The sequence below is a fragment of the Danio rerio genome, chromosome 10, assembly GCF_049306965.1.
Source record: "Danio rerio strain Tuebingen ecotype United States chromosome 10, GRCz12tu, whole genome shotgun sequence".
NCBI lineage: Eukaryota > Metazoa > Chordata > Actinopteri > Cypriniformes > Danionidae > Danio > Danio rerio.
Window position 1 is genome coordinate 39,016,418 of NC_133185.1, and position 26,429 is coordinate 39,042,846.

At 36.8% G+C, this 26,429-nt stretch overlaps 2 protein-coding genes and 1 long non-coding RNA gene across 5 annotated transcripts; 2 read left to right on the plus strand and 1 right to left on the minus strand.

The window, feature by feature from the left end:
• On the plus strand, positions 1 to 2,578 carry LOC141376423 (uncharacterized). The gene is made up of 2 exons (XR_012386455.1): positions 1 to 1,173; positions 1,252 to 2,578. It is a non-coding gene; the product is annotated as an uncharacterized lncRNA (long non-coding RNA).
• On the minus strand, positions 1,645 to 3,666 carry zar1l (zygote arrest 1-like). The gene is given in 4 exon segments (NM_001199367.1): positions 1,645 to 1,946; positions 2,443 to 2,517; positions 2,620 to 2,712; positions 3,024 to 3,666. Coding segments are annotated over 4 exon segments (939 nt in total). The 5' UTR covers positions 3,651 to 3,666; the 3' UTR covers positions 1,645 to 1,802.
• kl (klotho) lies at positions 3,117 to 26,382 on the plus strand. 3 transcript variants are annotated; one of them, XM_073915010.1, is made up of 9 exons: positions 3,117 to 3,319; positions 9,091 to 9,167; positions 10,663 to 10,700; positions 13,086 to 13,233; positions 13,342 to 14,016; positions 16,516 to 17,026; positions 18,529 to 18,797; positions 20,641 to 21,766; positions 23,738 to 26,382. In XM_073915010.1, exons 3-9 carry the CDS (start codon positions 10,663 to 10,665, stop codon positions 24,076 to 24,078), a joined length of 3,108 nt encoding a protein of 1,035 aa, XP_073771111.1. In that variant the 5' UTR covers positions 3,117 to 3,319; positions 9,091 to 9,167; the 3' UTR covers positions 24,079 to 26,382. The 3 variants fall into 3 exon arrangements, with proteins under 3 accessions (XP_073771111.1, XP_068074715.1, XP_073771113.1); XM_068218614.1 differs by lacking the exons at positions 9,091 to 9,167; positions 10,663 to 10,700; XM_073915012.1 differs by lacking the exons at positions 9,091 to 9,167; positions 10,663 to 10,700 and having other exon boundaries at positions 13,089 to 13,233.
• The last annotated feature ends 47 nt before the right edge of the window (positions 26,383 to 26,429 follow it).

The following is a 26,429-nucleotide window of genomic DNA, read 5'->3' on the forward strand; positions in this document are numbered from 1 at the left end:
ATAGCCTGATGTATTTATTTGAGGGAGACCTAAAGTGTCAGAATATCTGGCATGTATTCAGAAATGAAGACCAACTCATCTAAATTTATTTCTAGAGCACTTCCAACCAATCACAATGGGTACCAATGTGCTGTACACATAATACATGCAAACATACAAGGAACAAAAGTACATAAACTCAACACACAGCTAATGAAAATAAGTGTTTTCAGTGACCTCTGAAAAGACTCAAAAGTAGGAGACTTTAAGGAGAGTGGAAGAATGTTTCAAAGTCTTGGAGCTGCTACTGAAAGAGCTCCATCACCTCAACATTTTAAGCATGATTGTGGAACTTGCAAATAGAGTCGATCCTTGGTGTAAAGAGAGAGCTCACTTAATTAGCTCAAAAATATACTCTGGGTCGAGACCATTGAGGGATTTAAAAACCATACAGCAGTCATTCTAAACTGGATTGGTAGCCAGTGCAGGGAAACCAGTATAGGTGTGATACAATGGGTTACAAAAATCCAGATGAGAAGAGATGAAGGCATAAACAACCTGCTCAAAGTCACTGAAAAGAAGGACAGACTTCAGGCAAAGACTATAGAAAACCCAAGACTTGTTACTTATTTAGTTTTGAATGGGGGAGGGGTGTAACAGCAAATATGGCAAATTAAGCCCCGCCTTCTAGTACAAGAACCAATCAACGATAGCTATAGACTGACGTTTTCCCAGGGGAGGGGCTGGTACCAGATGCGAGTTTATGCAGATTGTCTGTGACTAAAACGTTTAGAAATTAAGCTAGAGACAGTTGTTGTTTGATGTAATTGTTTAATAATATTTAATCGTAAGCTTGGCAAGCAATTTGAGAATTTGATATTTCTCCATTCAGATAAACTGCATGAGCATACTGCCCGTGAGCAGAGATGGTTTCAAAGATGATCATCGAGTGGAAGGACTTGCCTTAAAAGGGACTTTGCTTTAATTTCAGCTTAGTCAAAAATAACTCTAGGACTTGCACTGCAAAAAATACTTCTTACTTAGATTTTTGTCTTGTTTCTAGTCCAAATATCTAAAAATTCCTAAATCAAGAAGAATTTTCTACACAAGCACAACATAGTGTCTTGTTTTGAGAAACATGCCATTATTAAAGCGAGTTTTTCCTTCAAACAAGCAAAATAATCTGCCAATGGGGTAAGCAAAATAATCTTGCGTCAAAAGAAAAAACAAGATTAATTTGCTTACCCCATTGGCAGATTATTTTGCTTGAAGGAAAAACTCACTTATTATTGGTATATTATTTCTCAAAACAAGACACTATGTTTTGCTTGTCAAGAAAAAAAGTCTTCTTGATATGAGAAATTTAGATATTTAGACTAGAAACAAGACAAAAATCTAAACAAGAAAAGCATTTTTTGCAGTGTGAGGAATGAATTTTTCCAGCAAGCAATTACAGATTGCCATTAGAAGTCAAACCTTTGACCAAAATAAGAAAATTCACACTTGTCCTCATTCAATTGAAGATAGTTATTTGCTAGCAATGTTATTCGAGAGAGGGGGAGGGGGGAAAAAATTAAAAAATGGCCAAAGGATGAGAATTAACAGCACATGTTCCATCTCTGGGATAACAATCTCCATGTCCTTCACAAAACACAGACGCTGGCATTATGCTGCAATACTTTATTAATTTATAAATTTATACATTAGACATACAAAAACATACACCATTCATCCCACCCAATATGATTGCATGGGCCGCCAATGCAGATTCTAAAACTCATTGTCGTCATCATCATCATCTTCATTATTATTGACCAGAACAATCAGACTATGTACTTGAAACTGTAGATAGTGTCACAGGACAGGCCTTTGCCCTTGCAGCGTCCGCACAGATCCTGGCGATGAGGACGCCGCATGTCAATGTGCCTCTGCTTGCGTTCACAGCAGCAGCGAGCCTTACAGCAAACCTGAAGCAGAGGAATAATACAAAAAGCTTTAAATACATAGGAAACGGCCCAGAAGTCTTTAAATAAAGCCTAAAATTTGATTGGCAGCAAGAACACCCAATGAAAAGTGCTGTATTTAAGGCCATTCGCAAATTTGACTTCATGTTTATAAGCGGGATTTCACCAAGTAGGATATGTTCCTGGATTAACATCAATGTTGATCCCGGAACATTCCAATCAGCTGATCAAAATTAAGGAATAGGTTACATCTACATGGTCAAACTATTATTCCCCTCTGATTTGGGGAATAATTTACAGTTATCGCTGGGTTTAGGGATAGGGAAAGGATTACATTTTCCATCAAAAATGACATTTCAGAATCAACATCAATGTTAATCCATGATTAAATCATGCTTGGCAGAATTACACCGTTTATTAGTCAAGGATATGGTATACCGGCATGTACCTAGACATAATTGCAATCCATAAAGAGATTTTATATTATGCCAACAGCTACCTGGCACTGAATGGACTCCACCCTATATGGATTCAGCCCTGCTTGGCACTTCCTGCAGTGCTGCTTGAAGTACACCTGTGGTGAGGATGAAATTTAATACAGACTTAACTTTAAAATTTTAAAAAGGACATTTGAAGAGAGAGCGAGAAAAAAAAAGTTAATAAATATAGCGTTTACCTTAGAGGTTCCTGAAATGCACCACACAAATGCACTTTCCCATCGGATATTGCACTTACTGCAGTGATAAAATCCATACTTCTGCTCCAGAAACTAAACAAAAATACACTGTTAATGTTTTAACTGAAGAAAATAAACGTTAATTAGATTAAATATTCACGTTCTGAAATGGGTTTAAAACAAAAAAGACAAAATGCTCAACAGCTGTACTTGTCCAATCAGCATTAAGCTTTAATCTAGTATTTGCATATTCATGAACCAACTTAACGTCAAATCGGCCGTTACTGATGTTGCCTGAAGACTTCAAATCAAGGATTAGTTACGAACTTTAAAATGTACAATATTAACCACAGTATTTTACAGGAAGCAGTAGTTGGTGTGGTAAACTTGCTCACTCAACAAACCTGAAAATTAGACCGTTTATCGCGTTGAATCAGCGACTTCTCGTGTCGTGACTCGTCGTGAGTCTTTTCATCCGGTTTGCAGAACTCGTCATCATCTTCATCCTCCGTCTCGCTGTCCGTCTTCCGGTCCTCTTCCTTTCCATCGTCCTTACTTTCACCGGCAGTCGTGGATAAGGAGAAAATCCTGCGGTCGAAGACTGGAGAGTAGATGGCTACCGGCCGGGAGAAGCGCACGGAGTTGACTGGTGTATTCGGCAGCGTGTCTTTCAGAGGGCTGACGGTGTACGGCTTTCTAGGTGAGTCCCATTTATCACCGCGATAAAACAGCGTTTTGGGCCCGAGCGAGCACTGGATAACGGCATCTACCTTTGGGTTTACCTGCACACCGAACTCTTTAGTGTTGGCCTTGCGGAGGCGCGGGGTTAAGTTCGGGTTTACCTGAGATAATATCGCCTTTAACTGCGCGCGCTTGTAAACGTCGAAGTAATCAGGGGCGTCTGGCGCTATGTAGAAATTGTTTCCCTTTTTGTTCCAGTTTTGGTGCTTAAATTTCGCGTTGCTGGGATAAAAGGGGAAATAGCCAGGGTACCGTCCACAGTTGTAAGGTGGAATGATGAAGTCCTCCATTTTTTTTGGTGGGATCACGAGGAAAAGATGTCCTGAATATTTATGATCTTGCTTAGCACACGCCTTAATTAGTGCGAGCTCATCAGCATTGATCAGGTGTGGGCGTGGCACATGAACGCGCTTTCGATTGTTTTTAATGCATAAACTACCCCTGCATTTACTGTTTAGTATTTAATACAGTCAATGCATTAAAGTTATAACTGCAAGTTGGTATTTGTCATTAAAAGTCACTCATTGATGTTTTTCCAGCATTAACATACTTTTGTTGGCAAAGTAGCAGCAAAAATTATAGTGAGATGATCACTGTAATGTATACTAAGCATGGGACGATAACTGTTTTTAAGGTATACCGTGGTTTGGAAAAGTCAAGGTTTTAAAACCACCAAAATTTTCGTCAAAACCGTTCCTCGGGTATGGACAACAGTATTTTCAGTAGAAAAGATTGTTTTAAATTGTAAAGAAATCATTCATTCATTTTCTTTTCGGCTTAGTCCCTTTATTCAGCTGTGGGGTCGCCACAGCTGAATGAACCACTATCTCATCCAGTATATGTTTTATGCAGCGGATGCCCTTCCAGCTGCAACCCATCACTGGGAAACAAACACACATACACTACGATCAATTTGAGCATACCCCGTTCACCTATACCACATGTCTTTGGACTTTTGGGGAAACCAGATGCATCTTAGGACAACAGACATGGCGTTTATATTTCAAGCATTAACTGTCACCAGTGACAATGCAAATCAGCATGTTTATCATGTCACACATCAGCTGTTGAAATATATCTGTGGTTGCTATTTGTGTGGCCGAGCATTAGACACACACTCAGTCATCCACAGAGTATATGCAGACAAAACTTTAGCTTTTTGTTTGTTGTTGTACATATTGAAGGGGTAGTTTAAATTGCTATGAAAATACTACAAATAATAGGCTTAATAATTATTATTCTGTCCCAACCAATTGTATTGTCCCAATATTGTAAAACAGCAGAAAACAGTTTGGGTAACTTAAGTGACTTTACTGCTAATTGTTCTTCTCGATATCTTTATTTCCTGTAAAAATACAACAAAGCGGGGGTAGGTAAGTACATATTCACATCTATTTTTACAAGTTCAATTCAACCAGCAGTACAATTTTACTAATGTACATAGTTTTTATGCAAACCTTAATAAGCATATGAGAAAAATCTAATAAATGAGACCTTTTGGATCAAATATTATCAAATTGATCATATTTGTTACACCACCAGCATAACGTGAAAGCCATGAAAAAAAGTGTTTGTACAACAAAATACAAATTTTATAAAACAGATTCTAATCAAACAACCCTTGAATATTTACAAAAATAGAGCTTTAGTAAAAATAGAGCACTTACAGACTTATATTTCATCATTTAAATCAGCCACAGAATTAAAACACGTGTGTGTTACTCTTGACGTCTTTAGTCAGCCATATTGGAGCTACTGAATGTAAACAATGCCACCAAACTGTCTGAAATTCGCATATGTTGCCGATTATTGCTGCTGAAAATGATCAATCATTGTCTTGTTTTTTTGTTGTACTAATCGGTCGATTGGAAAAGAAAATTTATAACAAATCAAAAGAAAAAAAAGCTGAGTACCTAATAATAACAAATAATAATTTTAAAAGCTAATTTCGAATAACCTATTTATTTTGTCTTTGCCATGATGACATGACAGTACATAATATTTGACTAGTTATTTTGCAAGACACTTGTTTTCAGTTTAAAGGCTTAACAAGGTTAACTATAAGTCATTGGACAACAGTGGTTTGTTCTGTATAGCCAATCGGGTGAAATAAAAATCAGATTTGGGGCTAATAAAATTGAGCTTAAAATTGTTTTAATAAAAAAATACAATCTGATTTTATTCCTGCCAAACTACCTTTTACCACTTTTTTTGCCCCATTAAACAGCACTTGGAAATCCAACAAATTTTTGGAAAAGTATTAAGTTTTACATGAGAGCTAATAATTTTGCCTTCAGCTGTAATTTCCACATATTAAATTCAGTTTGTCAAAAAATTGCACCCTTTCCTGCATACTAAGTCCTCAGTATGGTTAAGCAGACTCCAAACATTTATGTCCCCCATGGTTTATTCTCATAAATAGGCAGGACAATGTATTCAGTAGCATATTAACTATTAACTAATCCATGCAGTTGTTTACATCAGAGTATCACCAGTATGACTGCGCTTTAAACAGATCAAGTCTTAACCCTCTATTATATAATCAAGGATGAATTTCTTGTCAACATCGCAAGTTTCTGCGTCTAACTTCAAATATTAATGTTATAGGGTTGTAACAATATACCGGTATGACGGTTTACCACGATTTGAACGTGCACGATTATCATACCATGAATAATTGATTATCAACGGTTTTAACCCTTAAAGACAGAGACAGCCGCCCGCGGCTAAAAATAATGATTGCTCTTAAATGTTTAATAACTTTTGATCCGCTGATCCGATTCATACGATTCAAAGATTGGCATAAAGAAGAGAATCTCAGCTTTCCAGTGCTGTATCACATAACATTCGCGGACTTTCAGAGGCTCCGGAATCAGTGCGGTTACGTCATCAACATTTGACAACGCTGATTTGACAAAGAAACGCTCGTCACTGTGTCTCCGGACAAACCAGACATGATATATTGATGCATTGTCCCTCCTCCATGCCCAGATTGGTTCAAACTCGCTATATCACAACCAATAAGCATAGGTTTCGCTTTTGTTTGTAGACCAAGCTTTTTGAACAACACGGAATGAGAGATAGGCATACATTTATGCGCGGCTAAATAAAACGCAAAAAAAAAAAGTTTTGCATGAAATAATTCTCATACTAAGTACTTTTGCATGCACAGCAGCACAGAAACATGACAAAACAGTGACACAGCAAAGACGAACTGCTGCTCTTGCTGTTTTCAAAAGACGCAAATGAAGGTGCAGCTGTTTGTCTGCATTGCAGACAACCATATCCAAATCCATATCGATAGACAACCATATCCATGCTGGCACATAAAACCTAAGGATGTTCCATATTGAATCTAGTTTCGTTATGTAACTATTTATAGTATAGTAAATATTTATATCTATTTTTTACTGAGGATTTGCACCATGTTTATTTGGACTTTATTTGGACTTTGACACATTATTTATTATTTTCTTATTTTTTTATTTGTTCATTGTAAGTGGTGTTGTTTATAGTAACTAAAAATATATTATTTGGAAAAAGTCAAATTTGCTTCACTGTTCTATTATTTTGTAACATTTGTAACATACCGTATACCGCGAAACCGTCAAACCGTGGTATTGTTTTAGACGATTATCATACCATGAAAAATTCATACCGTTACAACCCTATAATGTTAACACCAGTTTGCTTTTACTGAAGAGCAGTAATAATTTGTTTGGCATGTTGCTAGGCTTCAAATTAGTGTAGGGCAATAAAGGGTGGATTTTAAAACCCTCTGTTATGCTTTACTTTATGAAAGGCAAACAGAAGGAAGTAAACTGCAGGTTAACTAAAGCTCTTAAAATTCTTGGTTCACCATAGTTCAGACTTGACTTTACTACTTTAAGGTGTGCTTCTTTTGCTGAGAATGTTCCCCTGCAGTTTTATTATAGGTCTTTTTATGTTATATTTCATTGAAATAAACTGTGGTCTCAGTGCCAAAATTGTATTGTTAATTTTATTGTTTTATGATAAATTTATGCATTGGTTAGCTCACAAAAGCACAAGCTTGTTTTTAGGAACGTTATCGTTGGATTCATGTGCTTTTGATCCTGATTCTGTAGTTAATAAGTGAACAGGATTTGAGTGAGCATCCATCAGCCAAATACAGTGGAAGGCCTGATGGTGTTTCAGACACAAACATCACTCTTCAATATTTAAGCAAGTTCAATGTTCACTGAGTGTGTACATGATATTCCAGTTGAAAGCACAGTTTCTTTTGTTTGGTTTCCTTTTCCTGTTCTCCCTTTCCATCCAGCCATCTTTATTCAATAAGTTTAATGATAGTCCTTTAACTTAGTGTATTAACGTTTTATTGATGAAAAACAACGTCATTGGCGTAGATTACAGTGAATAAAAAATGAATATAATAATCGGCTGACAGCACTGGGTGGACATTGTTGCATTTCAGACACAGGTGCAACTGGTGATTTCAGCAGTGAAATGTCCCACTTCTGAACACAATGCATATTTCTGGTGGCATTCTAGACGTTATTCCAATGTAGAAAGTAGGAAAACCTTTAATCCAGAGATATCTGGAATGCAGCATTACTAACGCTATCTCATGGCAATTCATAGGTTTTCAGTGGCTAATTTGTATGAATTTGCATGATCTCATTTGTTCAATTTCGTAGGATTTGCTTATCCCCCAATGATGGTTGGGTTTGGGGTGGGGGGGATTGGTGCCATGCCCCCTTTTTAAAATCGTACAACTGAACATACTAATTCGTACAAATTAGCCAGTAAACTGACAAAACGTCAAATAGTTGTGTTTCCTTGTGCGATCGGCTGGCATTACTTACAACCAGTAAAAAGGGTACTGAAAAATCATACTCAAGCAAAATTACGATTACTTGCCCAAAAATGTAGTGCAAGTAAAGTAAAAGTATCTGTTGTAAATATTACTCGTATAATGAGTAAAAAAAAGACCTTTTAAAGGTAAAGGTACTCAAGAATAGTGTGTAGTGATTGTACGCTGTGAAAAGGTGATGCGTTTGCATGCAATTTTGTGCAGGGATGTGTAAATGTAACATTATGTAGTGCATTCAGTTATCTTCCTATATTCCTTTCTTCCTTCGTTTTTTCATTCTGTCCTTCCTTTATTCATTCGTTTGTTTGTTTTTTTTCTTCATTCATTTTTTTCGGTAATTTTTAAAATTTATTTATTCCTTCTTTCATTTCTCCCTTCATTAGTCCACTCATTCATTCATTCGTTCATTCTTTTGTTCATTCATTAGGTCCTTTGTTCATTCATTCGTTCGTTCGTTGCTTCCTTCTGTCCTTTCTTCCTTCCTTTGTTCAGTCCTTCCTTGAATCCTTCCTTCATTCATTTGGTCCTTCCTTTTTTCATTAGTTCAGTCCTTCTTCCTTCATTTGGTCTTTCCTTCCATTCCTTGTTCGGCCCTTGCTTCATTCGGCCCTTCTTTCCTTTCTTCTTTTACTCCATTTAGTGATTGTTTAAGGCTGTTTGGTGATTTCAGTCATCATCATACAGTCGACATCCTTAGTTTTCTCATCAGTGACATGCAGTCTATAAACAGTCCCTGGATCATTGTGAGTAAAGATTTTAGACATCTTCTTGGACATTTTAAATTCTTTCAAAAAGGTTTGGTGCATTTATAAATTGCCCATGTCTTCTGTTTGTTCAGTCTGATGCGATTTACTTTCTGTGTGCGATTTGATTAACAGGAATAACAGGACTGATTTTTCTACTTTAGCCAATCACCATAGACAAGAAATAATAAAGTTGTGACTGCAGGTTGAAGGTAAGTAGTGAAGTAAAAGTACTGATACTACACTAAAAATATACTTGAAAAAGTTAAAAACACATTTTTAAAACTACTGAGTAAATTACAATTACAGTCATTTGAGTATTTGTAATTAGTTAGTTTACACCACTGCTCACAACCATGCACATAGGGATTGCCCCGCAACAGGTTTTCCAAAGTAATGTTTATAAGTAAATGCGACTTTTTAACCTCTGCTCAGTATGTGAGGTGTGCTTTTTTAAAAGTTTTGTAATAAACACTCCAGGGTTTTACGAATGAGTATTTTAAAATGACCCTGTGTTAATGAACATTTTGAAGTATCCCATGAGAATCGAGTGATGGTAATTTGTAGTAAAAATTAGGATAAGGTTTTGCTTATTAATAAGAAATAAATTCTTGTTAACTGTTGGTTACCAACACAGTCAGCTGCTCTAACAACTTGATGGAAACACCTAATTTGCATTTTTAACACTTTTTTTCGTAAAGATTATGAAGAAAACCCGATATAGGACCTATAAAAGGATAAAACAATTATTTTCATTTTTTGAGGTGTTTCCAATAAGATAATTCAACTATTTTGCACAGTTTATATTTATGGTTTAGACCTGTCATGGACAAATATATATGCCACAAAAATTAGCAGTAGGAGAAATACATTATTTTCACCAGCCAACATACATTTACACAACACTGACCTTCACCCATGACTTACAAACAAGCCCTGCGGAGAAACACAAGACTCACACCATTGATTTTCCCTCACCTGGATAGCACATAAAAGAATATTGTGTGATTAATAGGTGTTCATACAGGTATACAAATTATTTTAAATGACAAAGCCCAATGTTTTGCCTATGGATAGAAGCAACATATTTAATCCACTGAATTATGCACACACTGGTAATCAATCAGTCAGGCTGGCGAAAATAACCCAGATAATGTAATCGTGACCCCATCACATGGCTAGTTTAAAGCAAATAAAACAATCTCAGGGAACATATTATTGACATTATCTTATTACAAAGCCAGTGTTTCCTTCTGTGTCCAGGTGCACATTATCACCAGCCTCCAGATGGAGAGATTTTTCATATATGCTGTCCAATATACGACACATGCAATTCAGTCAAATGCACACGATTCCAAAAATAAAAGGGGTTATATGCACAAATAAACATCTTTATTTTACAACAGAAAATATTTTATGAAGACTCAAGAATCACAGTACAGCCCCAAAATACTAATTCATTTTGATTTTAATGCTGGGTTGCACAGGAATCCTTCATGTGTTATCTTATTCGGGGGTTGTTGTTGTGTGTTTTTTTATTTTTTACAGTGGATAGAACAAAACAATTAAGTTTCCCCAAAAAAGCCTTAAGAATTGTGTTGTTTTAACTCATTTTAGGAATAGCTAAGAGATATAGCTAAGAGTTTGTCTTATAATGCCACTTTGGATTAGTCAATTTACTTATTGTTATATATTGTTGGTCTTTAGATGGCGGGAGGAAACCGGGGAACCTGGGGAAAACCCAGGTGAGTACAGGGAAAACATGCAAACTCCGCACAGAAATGCCGACTGGCCTGGTAAGGGCTCGAACTAGTTGCTTTCTTGTTTTGAGGCAACATTGCTAACCAGCGGGCTGCCGTGGCGCCCTATCAGGAGGAGTAGGGGTGGGAGGGAGAATTCTTCAAGACGAAGATGACTATAGAAAAAAAACTCTGGTTATTTACAGTATAGTGAGTCAGTGTTCATCTGATTTGTGCAATATGTGAATCTAATGCGCGACCAGTTGTGATCAATCATAAGCAGGTGATCCTTTGGAAATTAGTTTATAAATAAGCTGCACATAATGACACTGAGCAGGATGACTTAATTTTTTATATATAATTGAATTACTTTTTACACATTTAGGTGGATTTAACATCAAAACAATTAAGAATTGTGTTGTTTCAGCTCAGGGCTACATGGTGGCAGAGTGGGTAGTGCTGTCGCCTCACAGCAAGTAGGTCGCTGGTTCGAGCCTCGGCTGGGTCAGTTGGCAATTCTGTGTGGAGTTTGTATGTTCTCCATGTGTTCTCGTGGGCTTCCTGCAGGTGCTCTGGTTTCCCCCACAGTCCAAAGACATGCGATATAGGTAATTTGGGTAAGACAAAATGTCCGTAATGTAATTCAAGAGTTTATGCTTAGCTGATGGCTATAAAGCTTGTGTGGCATGCTGGTGAGAGCCCTGAGCTCATAAGATCCTCGAGCCCAGGGCTCCCTCGCGTTTGCAAGGGGAGAGGGGAGTTTGAGCTCAGGTAGATGTCGAGAACTCTCCTGCTATAGTAGCTAATGAACAGATAGCGATTGCTCTTAAGAGATAACTACTTACAAGGAGCATGTCTATGGTGTCGATTTGGATTACTCAATTTACTTAAGTTGCATGTTTTTGGATGGTGGGAGGAAACTGGGGAACCCGGGGGAAACCCACATGAGCACGGGGAGAACGTGTAAACTGCACAGAAACATCGGCTGGCTTGGTAAGGACTAGAACCAGTGACTATATGGCTGTGAGGGAACAGAGCTAACCACTGGGCCACTGTGCCACCCATCTAGGAAAGGAAGAGGAGTAGGGATGGGAGGAGGGATTCTTTAAAACGAAGATGGCTGTCATATGGAACTTAGGGTATTTATAGTAGCTTAGGAATCGACTGATTGGTGAATCATGAATTGAATAATGCGGGGCCCATTGCAAGCAATCATAAGCATGTGATCCTCTCGAAATTAGTTTATAAATAAACTTCACATGTATGTGTATGAGAGTTTATGGGTGTTTCTCAGTGATGGGATATGTAAACGATATGCTGGATAAGTTGGCGGTTTATTCCACTGTGGCGACCCCTAAATAATAAAGGGACTAAGCTGAAAAGAAAATGAATGAATGTTTTGGCTCGTTTTAAATAAGTTGTTTGAACAAACAGCAAACACCATTTTTTGAGTGAATGTTGTCTCGCTTTTCCATAAATGTATCTATTACTCTGAATTATAATCAAACATAAATTTTGACTTTTTTTTATAAAGCTTATTTAAAACATGAATGAAGGATCTTGCATTTAATATGTTTTTATATATACATAAATTATTGTTTGGTCATTTAATTTGATGCAGACAATCATTTTAAACATAATTTTTTTACAGTATTTAATACAGATGAAGTCAGAATTATTAGCCCTGCTGAATTATTACCCAGTGTATATATTTTTTTCCTAATTTCGGCTTAATGAAAATAAGTTTTTTCAACAAATTTCTAAACATAATACTTTTTTCTGTAGACAGTCGAAAAAGAAAATTGCTTTACGGGGCTAAAAATATTTATTAAAATGGGTAAAAAAATAAAACCTGCTTTTATTTTAGCCGAAATAAAACAAATAAGACTTTCTCCAGAAGAAAAAAATATTATAGGTAGTACTGTAAAAAATGTCTTGCTCTGTTAAACATCATTTGGAAAATATTTGAAATAAGAAGAAAAAGAATAAAAGGAGGATTTTGTCTTCAACTGTATAAAGTAAATACTTTATTATGTCCATCATGCCTGCAGTTTAAACTGCAAAAACAACAAGAACTAAATTATGGAAATTAAATTAATTAATTCAAAATACTGTATTGAGTATTTTATTTTCATGACTGTAACATTAATGCTCTATACATAAGATATATTTCATTCATAAACTGTTTGTTCATTCTAAGTCACTGAATAACCAGTTTAGGTTACAGGATAACTAGGTGATCAGTATCACTGTAATATACAGTTCAATAATATTTATATATTTATACATATATATTCAGTCTTTAAAGAAATTAAGTTGTCATTAGGGTCCATTTTCTTATCATTGCTGTTGTTGTCATTGTATAATCATATTTGTCGTATAATACTCTAGCAGGAGGAAATCTGTTATATTATGGAGGCCGGAATTGCGCAGTGCTTGGATACCTATTTACCCGTCAAGTGCCTGGGTAATAATTGATAGATTTCCTGAGAGGACAACAACAAAAAAAACGGGCCCAGATGGGTTACACCACAGTGAGGTAAGAGATTCAGCTCACTCCTTTAACATTTACAACACAGTCCAGTTCTCTGACACCATGAAAGTGACATGGATTCCTCTGCCGCTCGTTTTGTTCTGTCAATTTCAGGGCACAGCATCTGATCCAGGAGCAGGACAGCACACATGGGACACATTCAGCAAACTTCCATATCCCGACGACAAAGCCTTCCTCTATGACACCTTTCCTGATAAGTTTATGTGGGCCGTCGGCACCGCTGCATATTCAGTGGAAGGAGCCTGGGAAAAAGACGGGAAGGGTAAGTCAATCTGGGACACTTTTACTCGAGGAGGGACCCGAGTGTCCAGAGGAGACGTTGGTAGCGATAGTTATCATAACATCCCTGGAGACCTTCGAGCTCTTCAGCAACTAGGAGTCAGTCATTATCGGTTCTCCTTGTCCTGGCCACGCATTTTCTCCAATGGCACTAAGGAAAGCTACAACGACAAAGGTGTGGAGTATTATAAAAATCTGATCCGGGGTTTGAAGGACATTAAGGTGCAGCCTGTTGTCACTTTGTATCATTGGGACCTGCCTGACAGTTTGCAGACGCTCTTTGGAGGCTGGAGTAATTCGGTTATGGTGGAGCTGTTCAGAGACTATGCCGATTTTTGCTTTAAGACATTTGGATCGGATGTGAAATTTTGGATCACTATCGACAATCCTTTTGTCGTGGCCTGGCATGGATATGGAACTGGGGTTGTGGCTCCGGGTATCAAGAATGACTCTGATTTGCCTTTCAGAGTCGGACACAATCTGCTGAAGGTAATAAGTGTCACATGCTGAAATGTTTGTTTGGAATTAAGAGTTTAGATATTGAATAGATATTTTAGAGTCGAGATACCGAATGGAAGGCAGAGAAAATTGCACACATACTATATACAGTGCTCGGCATATATAAGTAAACCCCTTACATCTTTTAAATTGATATTTTTAGGAAGCTATACAATATTATATTTGTTCACATACTTTAGATTAGTTAGTACTGAAGTCAAATCTGGAGCTCATCTAACAAAATAACTCACGATAACTGTCCAAAAACTAGTACACCAAAATTGATATGTTATAAAAAATAATATTTATTACAAACTTAAATCTGTTTAATAAATCTGTTTTTTTTTAAATGCATTAAAATACACTACCTATGTTCTCTGACAAATGGATAAAAATATTCATTTTCAAAATGGGGTGTACTCAGTTATGCTGTGCACTGTATGTGTAATCGTATTTATTTCATTCATGTATAAAGCCTTTTATTTCAGTTGTTTCAGTATCAGAAAAAATCTATGTTTAAAAAAGATAAAAGTAATATTTGATGAGCCTAAGAGACTTCTTTTTAGCAAAATTGAAAAATAATTCAGTCTGGTATGTAAAACCTCTTCTGGATTTTTATTTATATATTTTTTTCAAATATTTTCAAATAATTAACCTTTTATTTTTCAATATTTTTCATTTGGGGCAGCACGGTGGCACAGTGGGTAGCACAATCACCTAACAGCAAGAAGGTTGCTGGTTCGAGCCCCGGGTGTCCAAAGACATGCAGCACATTGGATATACTAAAAATTGGCTATAGTGTATGTGAGTGTGTGCAAGAGTGTGTGGATGTTTTCCAGTGTTGAGTTGTAGCTGGAAGGGCATCCGTTGTGCAAAACATATGCTGGATAAGTTGGCGGTTCATTCTGCTGTGGTGACAGAAGATTAATAAAGGGACGAAGCTGAAAAGAAAATGAATGAATGAATTTCGAATTTCTCATGTGATGACCTAACAGAGCAAGACAAATTTTCCCAGTATTTCCTATTAATTACTCTTATTATTCCTATTATATATAGCTATTTAAGCCTAGTTACGAAATATTTGTTTTTCATTAAAGAACAAACCACTGTTTATCAATAACTTAGTTAACATAATGAGTTAAGCCTTTAAATATCACTGTAAGCTGAATACTAGTGTCTTGCAAAATATCTAGTCAAATATTATGTACTGTCATCATGGCAAAGACAAAGGAGTTAGTTATTAAACATTTATTTTACATCAAATTATTTGGTTATTTGATTTCTTGTGACAATAAAGTCAGTTTTTCCATCAAAGCACTAAGTTAAATTCTGAAATATATTTACACAGAAAAAATAATTTTAAGGTAAATAATATTATGAAAAATCTTTAAATTGATAAATGTCCAATAAAATTTATTTACATAAAAATATAAAGAAATAGGTAAATAAGTCATAAAATGACAAAATATTTCACAATATTATTCATACATTGTATTTTAAGTCAAATAAATACAGCATCTTCAACCATAAGTGATTTTTTTTTTAACTAAAGAAGCATTTGGCTTCTATTGTACAGTTGGAATTATTAGCCCTCCTGAATTATAAGCCCCCTGTATATTTTATTCCCCAATTTCTGTTTAACGGAAATAGGATTTTTTCAACATATATTTAAACATTCATTTATTAATTTTCCTTCAGCTTAGTCTTTTTATTCATAAGGGGTCACCACAGCGGAATGAACCGCCAACTTATCCAGTATATTTTTTTACATAGCGGATGCCCTTCCAGCTGCAACCCCATTACTGGGAATCATCCATACACACTCATTCACACTCATACACAACAGCCAATTTAGTTTATTCAATTCACTTATAGCGCATGTCTTTGGACTGTGGGGGAAACCGGAGCACCCAGAGGAAATCCATGGTGACCACTCCACACTGCCAAAATGCCCTGCCGGGACTTGAATCAGCAACCTTGCTGTGAGGCAATAGTGCTTACCACTAAGTCACCGCGCCGCCCCATTTCTAAACAGAGTAGTTTTAATAACTAATTTCTTTTATCTTTGCCATGATAACAGAAAATAATATTTGACTAGATATTTTTCTAGACACATCAATACAGCTTAAAGTGACATTTAAAGGCTTAACTAGGTTATTTAGGTTTACTTGGCAGGTAAGGGTAATTAGGCAAATCATTGTATAACCATGGTTTGTTCTGTAGACAATCAAAAAAAAAAATACTGCTTAAGGGGGCAAATATTGACCTTAAATTGTTTTTTAAAAAATTAAAAACTGCTTTTATTCTAGTCGAAATAATACAAAAAAACTTTCCCAAGAAGAAAAAACATCATAGGAAATACTGTGAAAATTTTTTTGCTCATCATTTGGGAAATATTTAAAAAAGATAATTATAGAAATAATAAATTTGACTTTAACTGTATATACTGTACATATATATAACAAAAACATGTTTTCAATTGTATTCTAGGCTCACGCTGCAGCCTGGCACCTGTATGACGAGCGATATCGTGCCGCTCAGGGTGGGAGAGTGTCCATGGCTCTGGGATCTCACTGGATCAAACCCAGCAGAACCAGACAGGAGAGCCGCAAAGCCTGCCAGCGCTCTCTAAACTTTGTGCTTGGCTGGTTCGCCCGTCCCTTGTTTGTAGATGGAGATTATCCACCCTGCATGAAGGACAATCTGACCCACAGACTGCCGTCCTTCACCGAGGCCGAGAGCGCGTATGTGAACGGAACCGCCGACTTCTTTGCTCTGTCTCATGGACCTGCTCTTAGTTTTCAGCTGATCAATGACAGTCTGCGCTTCGGCCAGACTGAAGATTTGGGTCTGAGAATGCTTTTGTACTGGGTCCGTGCAGAGTACAACAATCCTCCCATCTTTGTGGTGGAGAGCGGCTGGTATGGAAGTGGCAACACCAAAACAAAGGATGCCAAGCATATGTACTATTTAAAGCGCTTCATTATGGAGACGCTAAAAGGTATGTGGATGAATGAGGGGGTTTAATGATATTGTGAGGGTTTATTTGATGTTTAAGGGTTGGTTTGTGCCAGTGGTGGAAGGAGTATTGAAAAATCATACTTAAGTCAAGTCAAGCTTTAATGTCATTCTGCTACATGTGTTGACATACAGAGGAACGAAATGTTGTGTCTTGCAGGACAACGGTGCTACATAAATTAATCATATACAAACACCACACTGGACATGAGCTATTTAAATAAAACATATGCATAACTAACATATACCATAAGATACTTAACTATACACATAAGACAGGCTATACAAGTACTTTTACATGAGACTGAACAATGTTGTGCAGAATATTGTTTCTACAGTGTTTTTACAGGTGGTTTGTCAAGCCCACTCACTCATATGAAGCACAATTTATAATGCACAATGTTTCTAAGGGACAAAAATTGTCTATAGTGCAAATTAATAACTTTTTTGTTTTTACTTTAATCCAAGGTTAATCCAACATTCATAACAATTGCAGAGAGATCACCTCCTGTGTCTTTCAAATCACGTGTATGAAAGCATTATGGCTTCCCTGTAAAATATAATGATGACGAAAGAAGTTGTGGTGGGACTGACCTTAATGCTGTCTTAGGTTATTAATTAAAGGCGTTTTCTGTCACTGTTTGTTTAGCCTGCATAAATGCATTCAGTTGTAAAGCTGCACAATAAATCATTAAGAAACTGTGATCTCAATTCAAACCTGTGCAACATGAATGACAAATGATAATAATGATTTGCATATGTTTATTAATCCTAAGCACTGCATTCAGACCTGCGTTTAATCGAGAGAGATTCAGTTTTTACACTTTTTCAATTCGTTACAAACAATTAAATAACACAGAAGTACTGGGAGAACAGTTTATAGTTCAGATATAAACACTGATGTTTATGGTGAAGATTAAAATCACAGTTTAATGGAACTTGATGCTGGGGTTGTAGCAATTTCATTGTTTAACCAATGGGTGGCGACAAACAACCATCAAAATTATGTCACAGAATAGGTTTTTAAAAGTGATCCACCTTTAATGACACATGAAGTTAAAAACCATGAAGTTATATTTGAATTATTGAATCATTAACTGAAAATAAATATGATTAGTTGTACAAGATGTTAGATTTCTATATTTAGTATTATCAGCAACAGTAGCAAAGGTCATTTTTTGTAATGAATATTTTCCATTTTCAGCTGTTTCTTTCTTGATTTTTATTTTTTTATTAAAATTACAGGTTCTACGTTCTGTTTGTTAAAACCAATTGGTTTTTGCTGTAATGTATTTGTATAAATGGAAACCAAATGACATTTGTCTCCTCCCCTTTTTTTGCTGATCCGAAAAATGATCTGATCCGTGACTCAAAAACCGTAGTGTGATTCGACACAGTAAGATGTGTAGTCTGTTACATCAGTACTGTTTTTAACAATTCAGATTTCAAAGTCAATCATCAACATACATTTTCTTGTCTTTCCAGCAATCCATGTTGACAGGGTGAATGTGATTGGCTACACGGCCTGGTCTCTGCTGGATGGATATGAGTGGTACCGTGAATATGCGATACGCAGAGGGCTGTTCTATGTGGATTTCAACACTCCTGATCTGAAGAGAGAGCCGAAGGCATCTGCCACTTTCTATAGCAAACTCATAGAGAAGAATGGCTTCCCTCAGCTGCCAGAGAACCGCCCTGCACACGGTGCATTTCCCTGTGACTTTGCTTGGGGAGTGGCTGCCAACTCCATACAGGTACAACTTTCCCTGCTTATCACGTTTAAAGGTGCTCTAAGTAAATTTTGCCAAATTAAAAGGAGTGGGATCATCACTATACTCTACCTGACAAAAGTCTTGTTGTCGATCCCAGTTGTAAAGGCAACAAATAATTACTTGACTTCTAGTTGATCGTTTGAAAAAGTGGCAGAAGGTCGATTTTTTTTTTTTTTTTTTTTTTTTTTTTTTTTTTTTTTTTTCCAATGAATCATCTGTTGAACTGCATCACAATCATCACAAATACTGCAGAAGACCTATTGAAACTTGGAAGTTTTTTTAATAAAAAATCATGGTTTGGGGTTACATTCAGTATGGGGGCGTGCGAGAGATCTGCAGAGTGGATGGCAACATCAACAGCCTGAGTTATCAAGACATTTGCGCTGCCCATTACATTGCAAACCAGAGGAGAGGGCAAATTCTTCAGCAGGATAGCGCTCCTTATCATACTTCAGCCGCCATATTAAAGTTCCTGAAAACAAAGAAAGTCAAGGTGCTCCAGGATTGGCCAGCCCAGTCACCAGAGATGAACATTATTGAGCATGTCTGGGGTTAGATGGAGGAGGAGGCATTAGATGAATCCAAAGAATCTTGATGAACTCTGGGAGTCCTGCAAGAACGCTTTCTTTGCCATGACTTTATTAATAAGTTTTTTGAGTCATTGCAGAGATGTATGGATGCCGTCCTTCAAGCTCATGGGAGTCATACACAATATTCATTCTTTTTCCACTTCAGCATGACTTTATAATCTATACTGCACATTATTTCTGTTAAGTGACTAGACTTTTGTCTAAGCAAAGTCAGGCCTTACTGTCCTAACTAAATAACTAACAATCAAGGCATGATCATATTTTATTCTGGTAAAATGGGCGTAATCTAGTGTCCTTTGCCTTTTATATAAGCCACTTCTGATACCAAATGATCAACTAGAAGTCAAATTATTATTTGCTGTTCCTAAAACTTGGATAGGCGACAAGACTGAGGTAGTGTAATTATGCCACGTCTACTGAGTAATTTTTTTTAATTCCGGGTAATCTTGTTGGATTCGCTTCTCAGATACCAACTAGATGAACATCTGGACCACGATGCTGCTATTCACATGTTGCTTGCAGTGGTAAATTATTAGTGGGCATCAACCACACAGTAGTAGCTGTTGCTGACTATTTAAATATAATGGCTTTGTTGTCTTGTCACAAATCCAATGATGCTAGTGATTCTCTTGGAACAATCGTTAATCAGCAGTATGAATATGTCACATTTTGATAGCAGTAAATTTTGAAGTACAGGTGGTACTAAAAAAGTAAACTTTGTACAGAACGCAGTGGAAAACTCCTAAGAGTGAGCCATACTAATCCCTGCCTCAACCTGCTGTGAAAAAGCACCTTATTAACAATATTGTGAATTTATTAATAATAGATTTTATTATTGTCAATGCCGAAAGCATTGAAAACAGATTTTTTTGGTGGAAACAATGATTTTTCATGGATTCATTAATAAAAAAAAAGTAAACGCCATTTGGATTTTAATCTTCATTGATGCACAATGTCTCTTTTTTAAATTTAATAATAAAACAACTTTGATACTACTAAAAAAGACTCACTGCACAAATTTACTCAAAATTAAGGAAATGGCCGGACTTTGTACACCACAGTCCAGAACATCAAACCTACTGAATTGTTTTTGTTTGTCCCGTTCAAGGGTCATTTTTGCAGAACTTGTACATTTACCTTTAACTCTGACCTTGGTTTAAACTTCAAACACTATTAAACATCATTTGCAGTTCATTCTATTGAAATTCACCATCTGAAATCATCCTGTTTTATAGGTTGACACTACCCCTACGCAGTTCACCGACACTAATGTTTACATCTGGAACATTTCTGGAAACGGAGAGCTGAAAAAGCTCCCTGGGCTGCAGGCGCCCCATCTGCGCAGGACACCCCACTGCGCCGACTACGGCAGCATCCGTCAGCAGGTGTCTGATCTACTCCGAATGCAAGTCTCCCATTTCCATTTCTCCCTCAACTGGTCCTCCATCGTCCCCACAGGCCACGTGTCTGATGCTAACGAAACATTGCTAAGATACTATTATTGTTTTGTCAGCGAGCTACAAAAAGTGAACATAACCCCTGTGGTGACTCTTTGGCACCATACAGGGAAACTGTCCAGCCTTCCAGCACCAATGGAGGCCAGTGATGGCTGGCAGAGCGAGAAGACTGTCCAGGCCTTTGTGGACTATGCTAGGTTGTGTTTCCATCGACTAGGAGCTCATGTCAAGCTCTGGATCACACTCAATGAGCCCAACGATGAGGATCTTGAATACACTGTAGGTCACCAGCTGCTACGTGCACATGCTCTAGCTTGGCACGTCTACGACAGAGAATTCCGCAAGGCCCAAGGTGGCAAAGCATCACTGGTTCTTCATATGGATTGGGTCGAACCTGCATTTTCATTCAACAGGGAGGACGTGGCCCCTGCAGACCGAGTCCTGGACTTTCGAGTGGGATGGTTTGCGGAGCCTATTTTCGGTAAAGGCGATTACCCGGCGGTGATGCGTAGCTGGCTCCAACAGAGGAACACTATTGATCTTTTCAACTACCACTTACCCACGTTCAGCGAAGAGGATCGGCTGTTGGTGAAAGGAACCTACGATTTCTTCGCCATCAGCCATTTTACTACCTCGATGGTGTACGATGGAGTGGAGGATAAATACACCTTTAAGGACAAGCTGCAGGTTCAGCTTATATCTGACGTGACCTGGATCATGTCCCCAAGACGCAACTCTCCTGTGGTTCCCTGGGGTCTACGCAAGGCATTGAACTGGGTGAACTCGCGATACAAAGGTGTTCCCATTTACGTGATGGCCAATGGTGTTCAAGAGGATACCGCTAGGTTTAAGGATAGCTTGCGCAGCTATTACCTTTACAACTATGTGAATGAGGCCTTGAAAGGTAAGAAATCATTTGTGTTGGCTTCCAGTAAAGTAGTTCATGCTGATCCCAATTTTTGAAAATGTTTGTAGTTATAGTTTATATGTGGCTCCAATAGCCTAGCGGTTAAGTGCGCTGACATGTTTGACACATTCCTGTCCAAAAAACATTTTTAAAATTAATCAAATAAAGAATTTATACTTTTGCGTCAAGCGCACATGTATGGTTTTGCACAGCCTTCGCACGGTCGCATGGCCTTCGCCGTGGCTGACACCGACGCGCACCTCTCGAAAAATGTAATTACACATTGCAATGACGTGTAGCGCAAGCTCTGTGATTGGTCGGCTTGGTAGCTGTGACGAGCGTGGGCGGTGCTGATAGCCGCAAGCCCGATGGAGCTAGTGTTTACAAGTGTTGAGTCCTTTGAAGGAGCTCCAGATAGAAACTTTTGTTTTGTGTTTACCTTATGATTAAGGTTGTTGCACGTCCACCGATTCCATCCTCTGAGTAAGCGAGTTTTAGCTACTTCTACATCAAGGTAGCGTTCAGAAAAAACAAAACATCCATGAAGAAACTCGACACAGAGGAACATAAAAGCTTTCTGCCAGCTAGCGTTTCGGAAGTGTTATTGCAGAGCAACACAAACAATGCGCAGAAGTATAAACGCACGGTTACGTACAAGGCAGGCGCCCTGGATTACGGTAATCACTCGACGCAGAAGTATACACCAGCCTTAAGCCGAATGAAAATTAATAAATGAAATAAAAAGGTGTTTAAATGTGTTTAAAAGGTGTTTAAATGTAGAATTTTGTGCACAGGTTTTGGCAAAGTTTTTTTTTTACAGTTTCTCGCTATAAACTAAAAAAAGGCAGTTTACAGCAGTACATTGTTTTAAAATCAACATTTAGATGCATATGTAAATGTTCTCTTAAAGGGACAGTTCACCCAAAAATGAAAATTCTTGTTTACGTACATTTCACTTGTTCAAAACCTATTTATGAGTTTCTTTCTTCCGTTAAACATATAAGAGGATGTTTTTTAAAAATACTGGTTGCTGCATTCATTTACTTCCGTAGTTTTGTTTTTCAACTATTGAAGTGGATTAGTGCCATCAACCATTCTTCAAAATAACTTCTTTTGTGAATGAAAATTAATGAAACCAGCAAAAATAACTGCGGTGAGAAAACAGCAGTAAGGGATATAACAGAGGGGTCACAGTGGTAAGGAAAAGTAAATGTAAATGATAGTTTGCATGATAGTTGATTATTGAAGTATAATGGAGACTAAACACTCGATAGATCTTAGATTATAATTTGAATTATTTAATTATATATTATTAACATTATCTAATTAATCTAATATATTTTATCTAAAATAAAATAAACAATTTACAGATTTAAACAGTTTTAATGAAAGAACATGTGCTAATTATAATATAAATATATATGCAAATTATTATATAAATATTATTACGTTTATTGAATAATTAAATGTGTTTATACACACACAAATATATTAAATGTCATAGATGTAATTATTACTATTATTATTAATTATTATTATTATTAATATTAATATTATTCATGGTCATTTTATAGATCGTTTACTTTTTTACAATATCTGCCAATTATCCTAGCTATTTAGTTGTCCAACATCATCTTGTTTAAGATTTATTTTTTGCTACAGTAACACACTTGGAAAAGTTCTGACGAATCAAATTTACGCAGCTTCTATTTAAAGGCACAAAGCTCATGCTGTACACACACACATCCCCACGCAGCAGCTTAATTATTAAGCACAAAACTAGAGAAAGTTTGCTGACCTTAAAAAAAACTAGCACACCGCTCTTCATCTGAGCTTTGGAAAATATTTGTTTACTATTCACAAAACATTGGCCTCATTTATCTTGGTATCTGAATTCGATTTATAGTTACGTCATGAGTTCACTATGGTCATTTTCTAACCTCTGATCTGTTTTTTTTTTTTTTTTAGCATACATGCTGGATGCAGTGAATCTAAAAGGCTATTTTGCATACGCATTCAGTGACCAGCGGGACCCAGGCTTTGGCATGTATGGTCACGTGCAGGAAGAGGTGATTTCAAAATCCTCACTGGGCCATTACAAAAACATTATCCGCCACAATGGCTTCCCAGCCCCAGGCACATCTCAGCATCAGTGTCCCCATGCTCCAGCTCAAGGATCGGGCCGATATGTCCTCACCAAGAAGCCTGTGGTCGGCTTTCTCTCTCTGGTGAGCTCCTGCATGCTCATCACTATGTGCCTTGTTATCTACTATGCATTTAAGAGGCACAAGTTAACCACCAAAAAATGATTGATACAGCTCTGCTGACAATTTTAATTTATTAAGTGGTTTTCTCATTACTGTAGGTCTCTTCACACTGTGCTTAACCCTGTGTTTTTGTTGTATTAAATCGGCACGTGATGATAACCAGTTTATCCAAGTTAAAGTCAAGGAAAAGTCAAGGTTTTAAAACCCCTAAAATGTTCTGCCTTTACAGGTTAAAAAATCTTTATGTTTTTGAAACTATTGAAGACCACAGAAGTCAATCATTTATTTTAATCATTTAACCTGACATTAATTATTTTAACCTGTTTACTGTTTTAAAACATTATAAATGCTTCTTAATATAAAACTTACTGTGTTTAATGGGGGGAAAAGATTGTTGTTTTTTACCCTGACATTTAAAAAAAAAAATTAGGGCAGTAATTACAATACAGTAAATCCGATGTTTTTATGTGAGGTTATCATATAATCAGAATCTTATACCAGCCCATGCCTTGTACTAAACCCCAGTTTTAACCGCAGGTAAAGAAGTGTTTCATATTTGTGATTTAGAAGCACCAGTTCTGTGCTTAACCCTAAACATTCAGCCTGAAATTATATGGCCTTTGAATGTTACATTAAGACCACTCGTCACTTATTTATGTCACAGAAACGGCATAAACTATATAGAAATTGGTGTTTTAGTGTTTAAAGGCAATAATGACAATTGTGATTAAATATAAAAATGCATCAGATGGAGTAAACAGGATTATATATCACAGGATTACATTTATCCAGAGTAAAAATGACCCAGGGTTAACTAATTCAGGTGTGAAAAGCCCTAATGTATGCTATTTATAAAACGTAAATCTGCACAAATTGGGTTTTACCCCTTGCCATTCTCAAGCTAAAGATTTGGACTTTGGACTGGTGCTCATTTAAAGAGATAGTTCACCTGAAAAAATGATAGAAGGATTTGTCATAATGTACTCACTCTCAAGTGGTTCCAAACCTTTGTTAAAGTTTCTTTAATCTGTTGAACACTAAATAAGATATTTTGAAGAATGTTTGAAACTGGCAGCCTTTGTCACGGACTACTAGTTTCTAACATAAATATCTTCTTTTGTTCAACAGAAGTAAGAACCAAAAACAGGTTTAGATCAAATGGCGGGTGAGTACATGATGAGAAAAGTTTTGTTTTTTGGGTGAACTATCCCCTTTAATTGGGGGAGTTTGTAAAGTGGCAATCTAAAACGTTCATTTCTCTGAATTAAATGTGTATAAATGAATACACATTTTTATAAACGAGTCCCCAGGATAGTTATGTAATGGCTAGCTTTAAAATCCTTATTTATTTGTAAAAAGTAAGATATTTGCATTGTTTTGTCAAGTTTGCACGGCAGTTTGGTTTTTGCACGATAAAACATTTATAAGGGAAATGTATTGTATTTGTTTGGCATGTTATAGAGGTTCTTAGTATGATTAGTCTAAATAAGTGATGTTAAAGGGATAGTTCACCCAAAAATGAAAGCGTATTCACTATTTACCAAACTAAAAATATCTATATCAGGGGTGTCCAAACTCTGTCCTGGAGGGCCAATGTCCTGCTGAGTTTAGCTGCAACTTGCTTCAACACACCAGCAAGTAAGTTTCTAGTACAGGGTTGTTCAGATCCGGTCCTGGAAGGCGAGCGTTCAGCATAGTTTAGCTGTATCCCCAATCAGACACACCCAAGCCAGTAATCAAGCACTTACTTTGCTCACTTGAAATGTCCTGGCAGGTGTTTTGAGGAGAGTTGGAGCTAAATTTTTAAGGACACCGGCCCTCCCGGACTGAGTTTGGACACCTGTTTTAGTATATCTAGTAAGAGCTTGGTTAGCTGGTTCAGGTGTCTTGGATTGGGTTGGAGCTAAACTCTCCAGGACACCGGCCCTCCAGGAGTGCAAGTGGACACCCCTGATCTATATCACACCTTCATGTGTTTCGTGTCAAACATGAAAGAAGATATTTTAAAAAACGCTAAAAACCTGTAACTATTGACTTCCATAGTAGGAAACACAAATATTGTCAATGGTTTCAGGTTTCCTGCATTCTTCATAATATCTCCTTTCATGTTTAACACAAGAAAAGAAGGTTAACGGGTAAAGTTGAGTATGTGATGACAGAATTTTCATTTCTGGATGAAGCGTCTCTTTAGAACAGGTCATGTATTTTCTGATGTGTAAATTACATGATCACATGGGTATTAAATAATTGTTAACTGTCTAATTGTCATCACAAGTCCACTTGTGTATCATTGCTTTTTAAGATTAACTGTAACTTATTTGCACTTTTTAAATGATTGTCTCTGAAGTTCCCAGTTTTCATTGTATTTGTGCTTTGTTGTCAATATTTTGCTT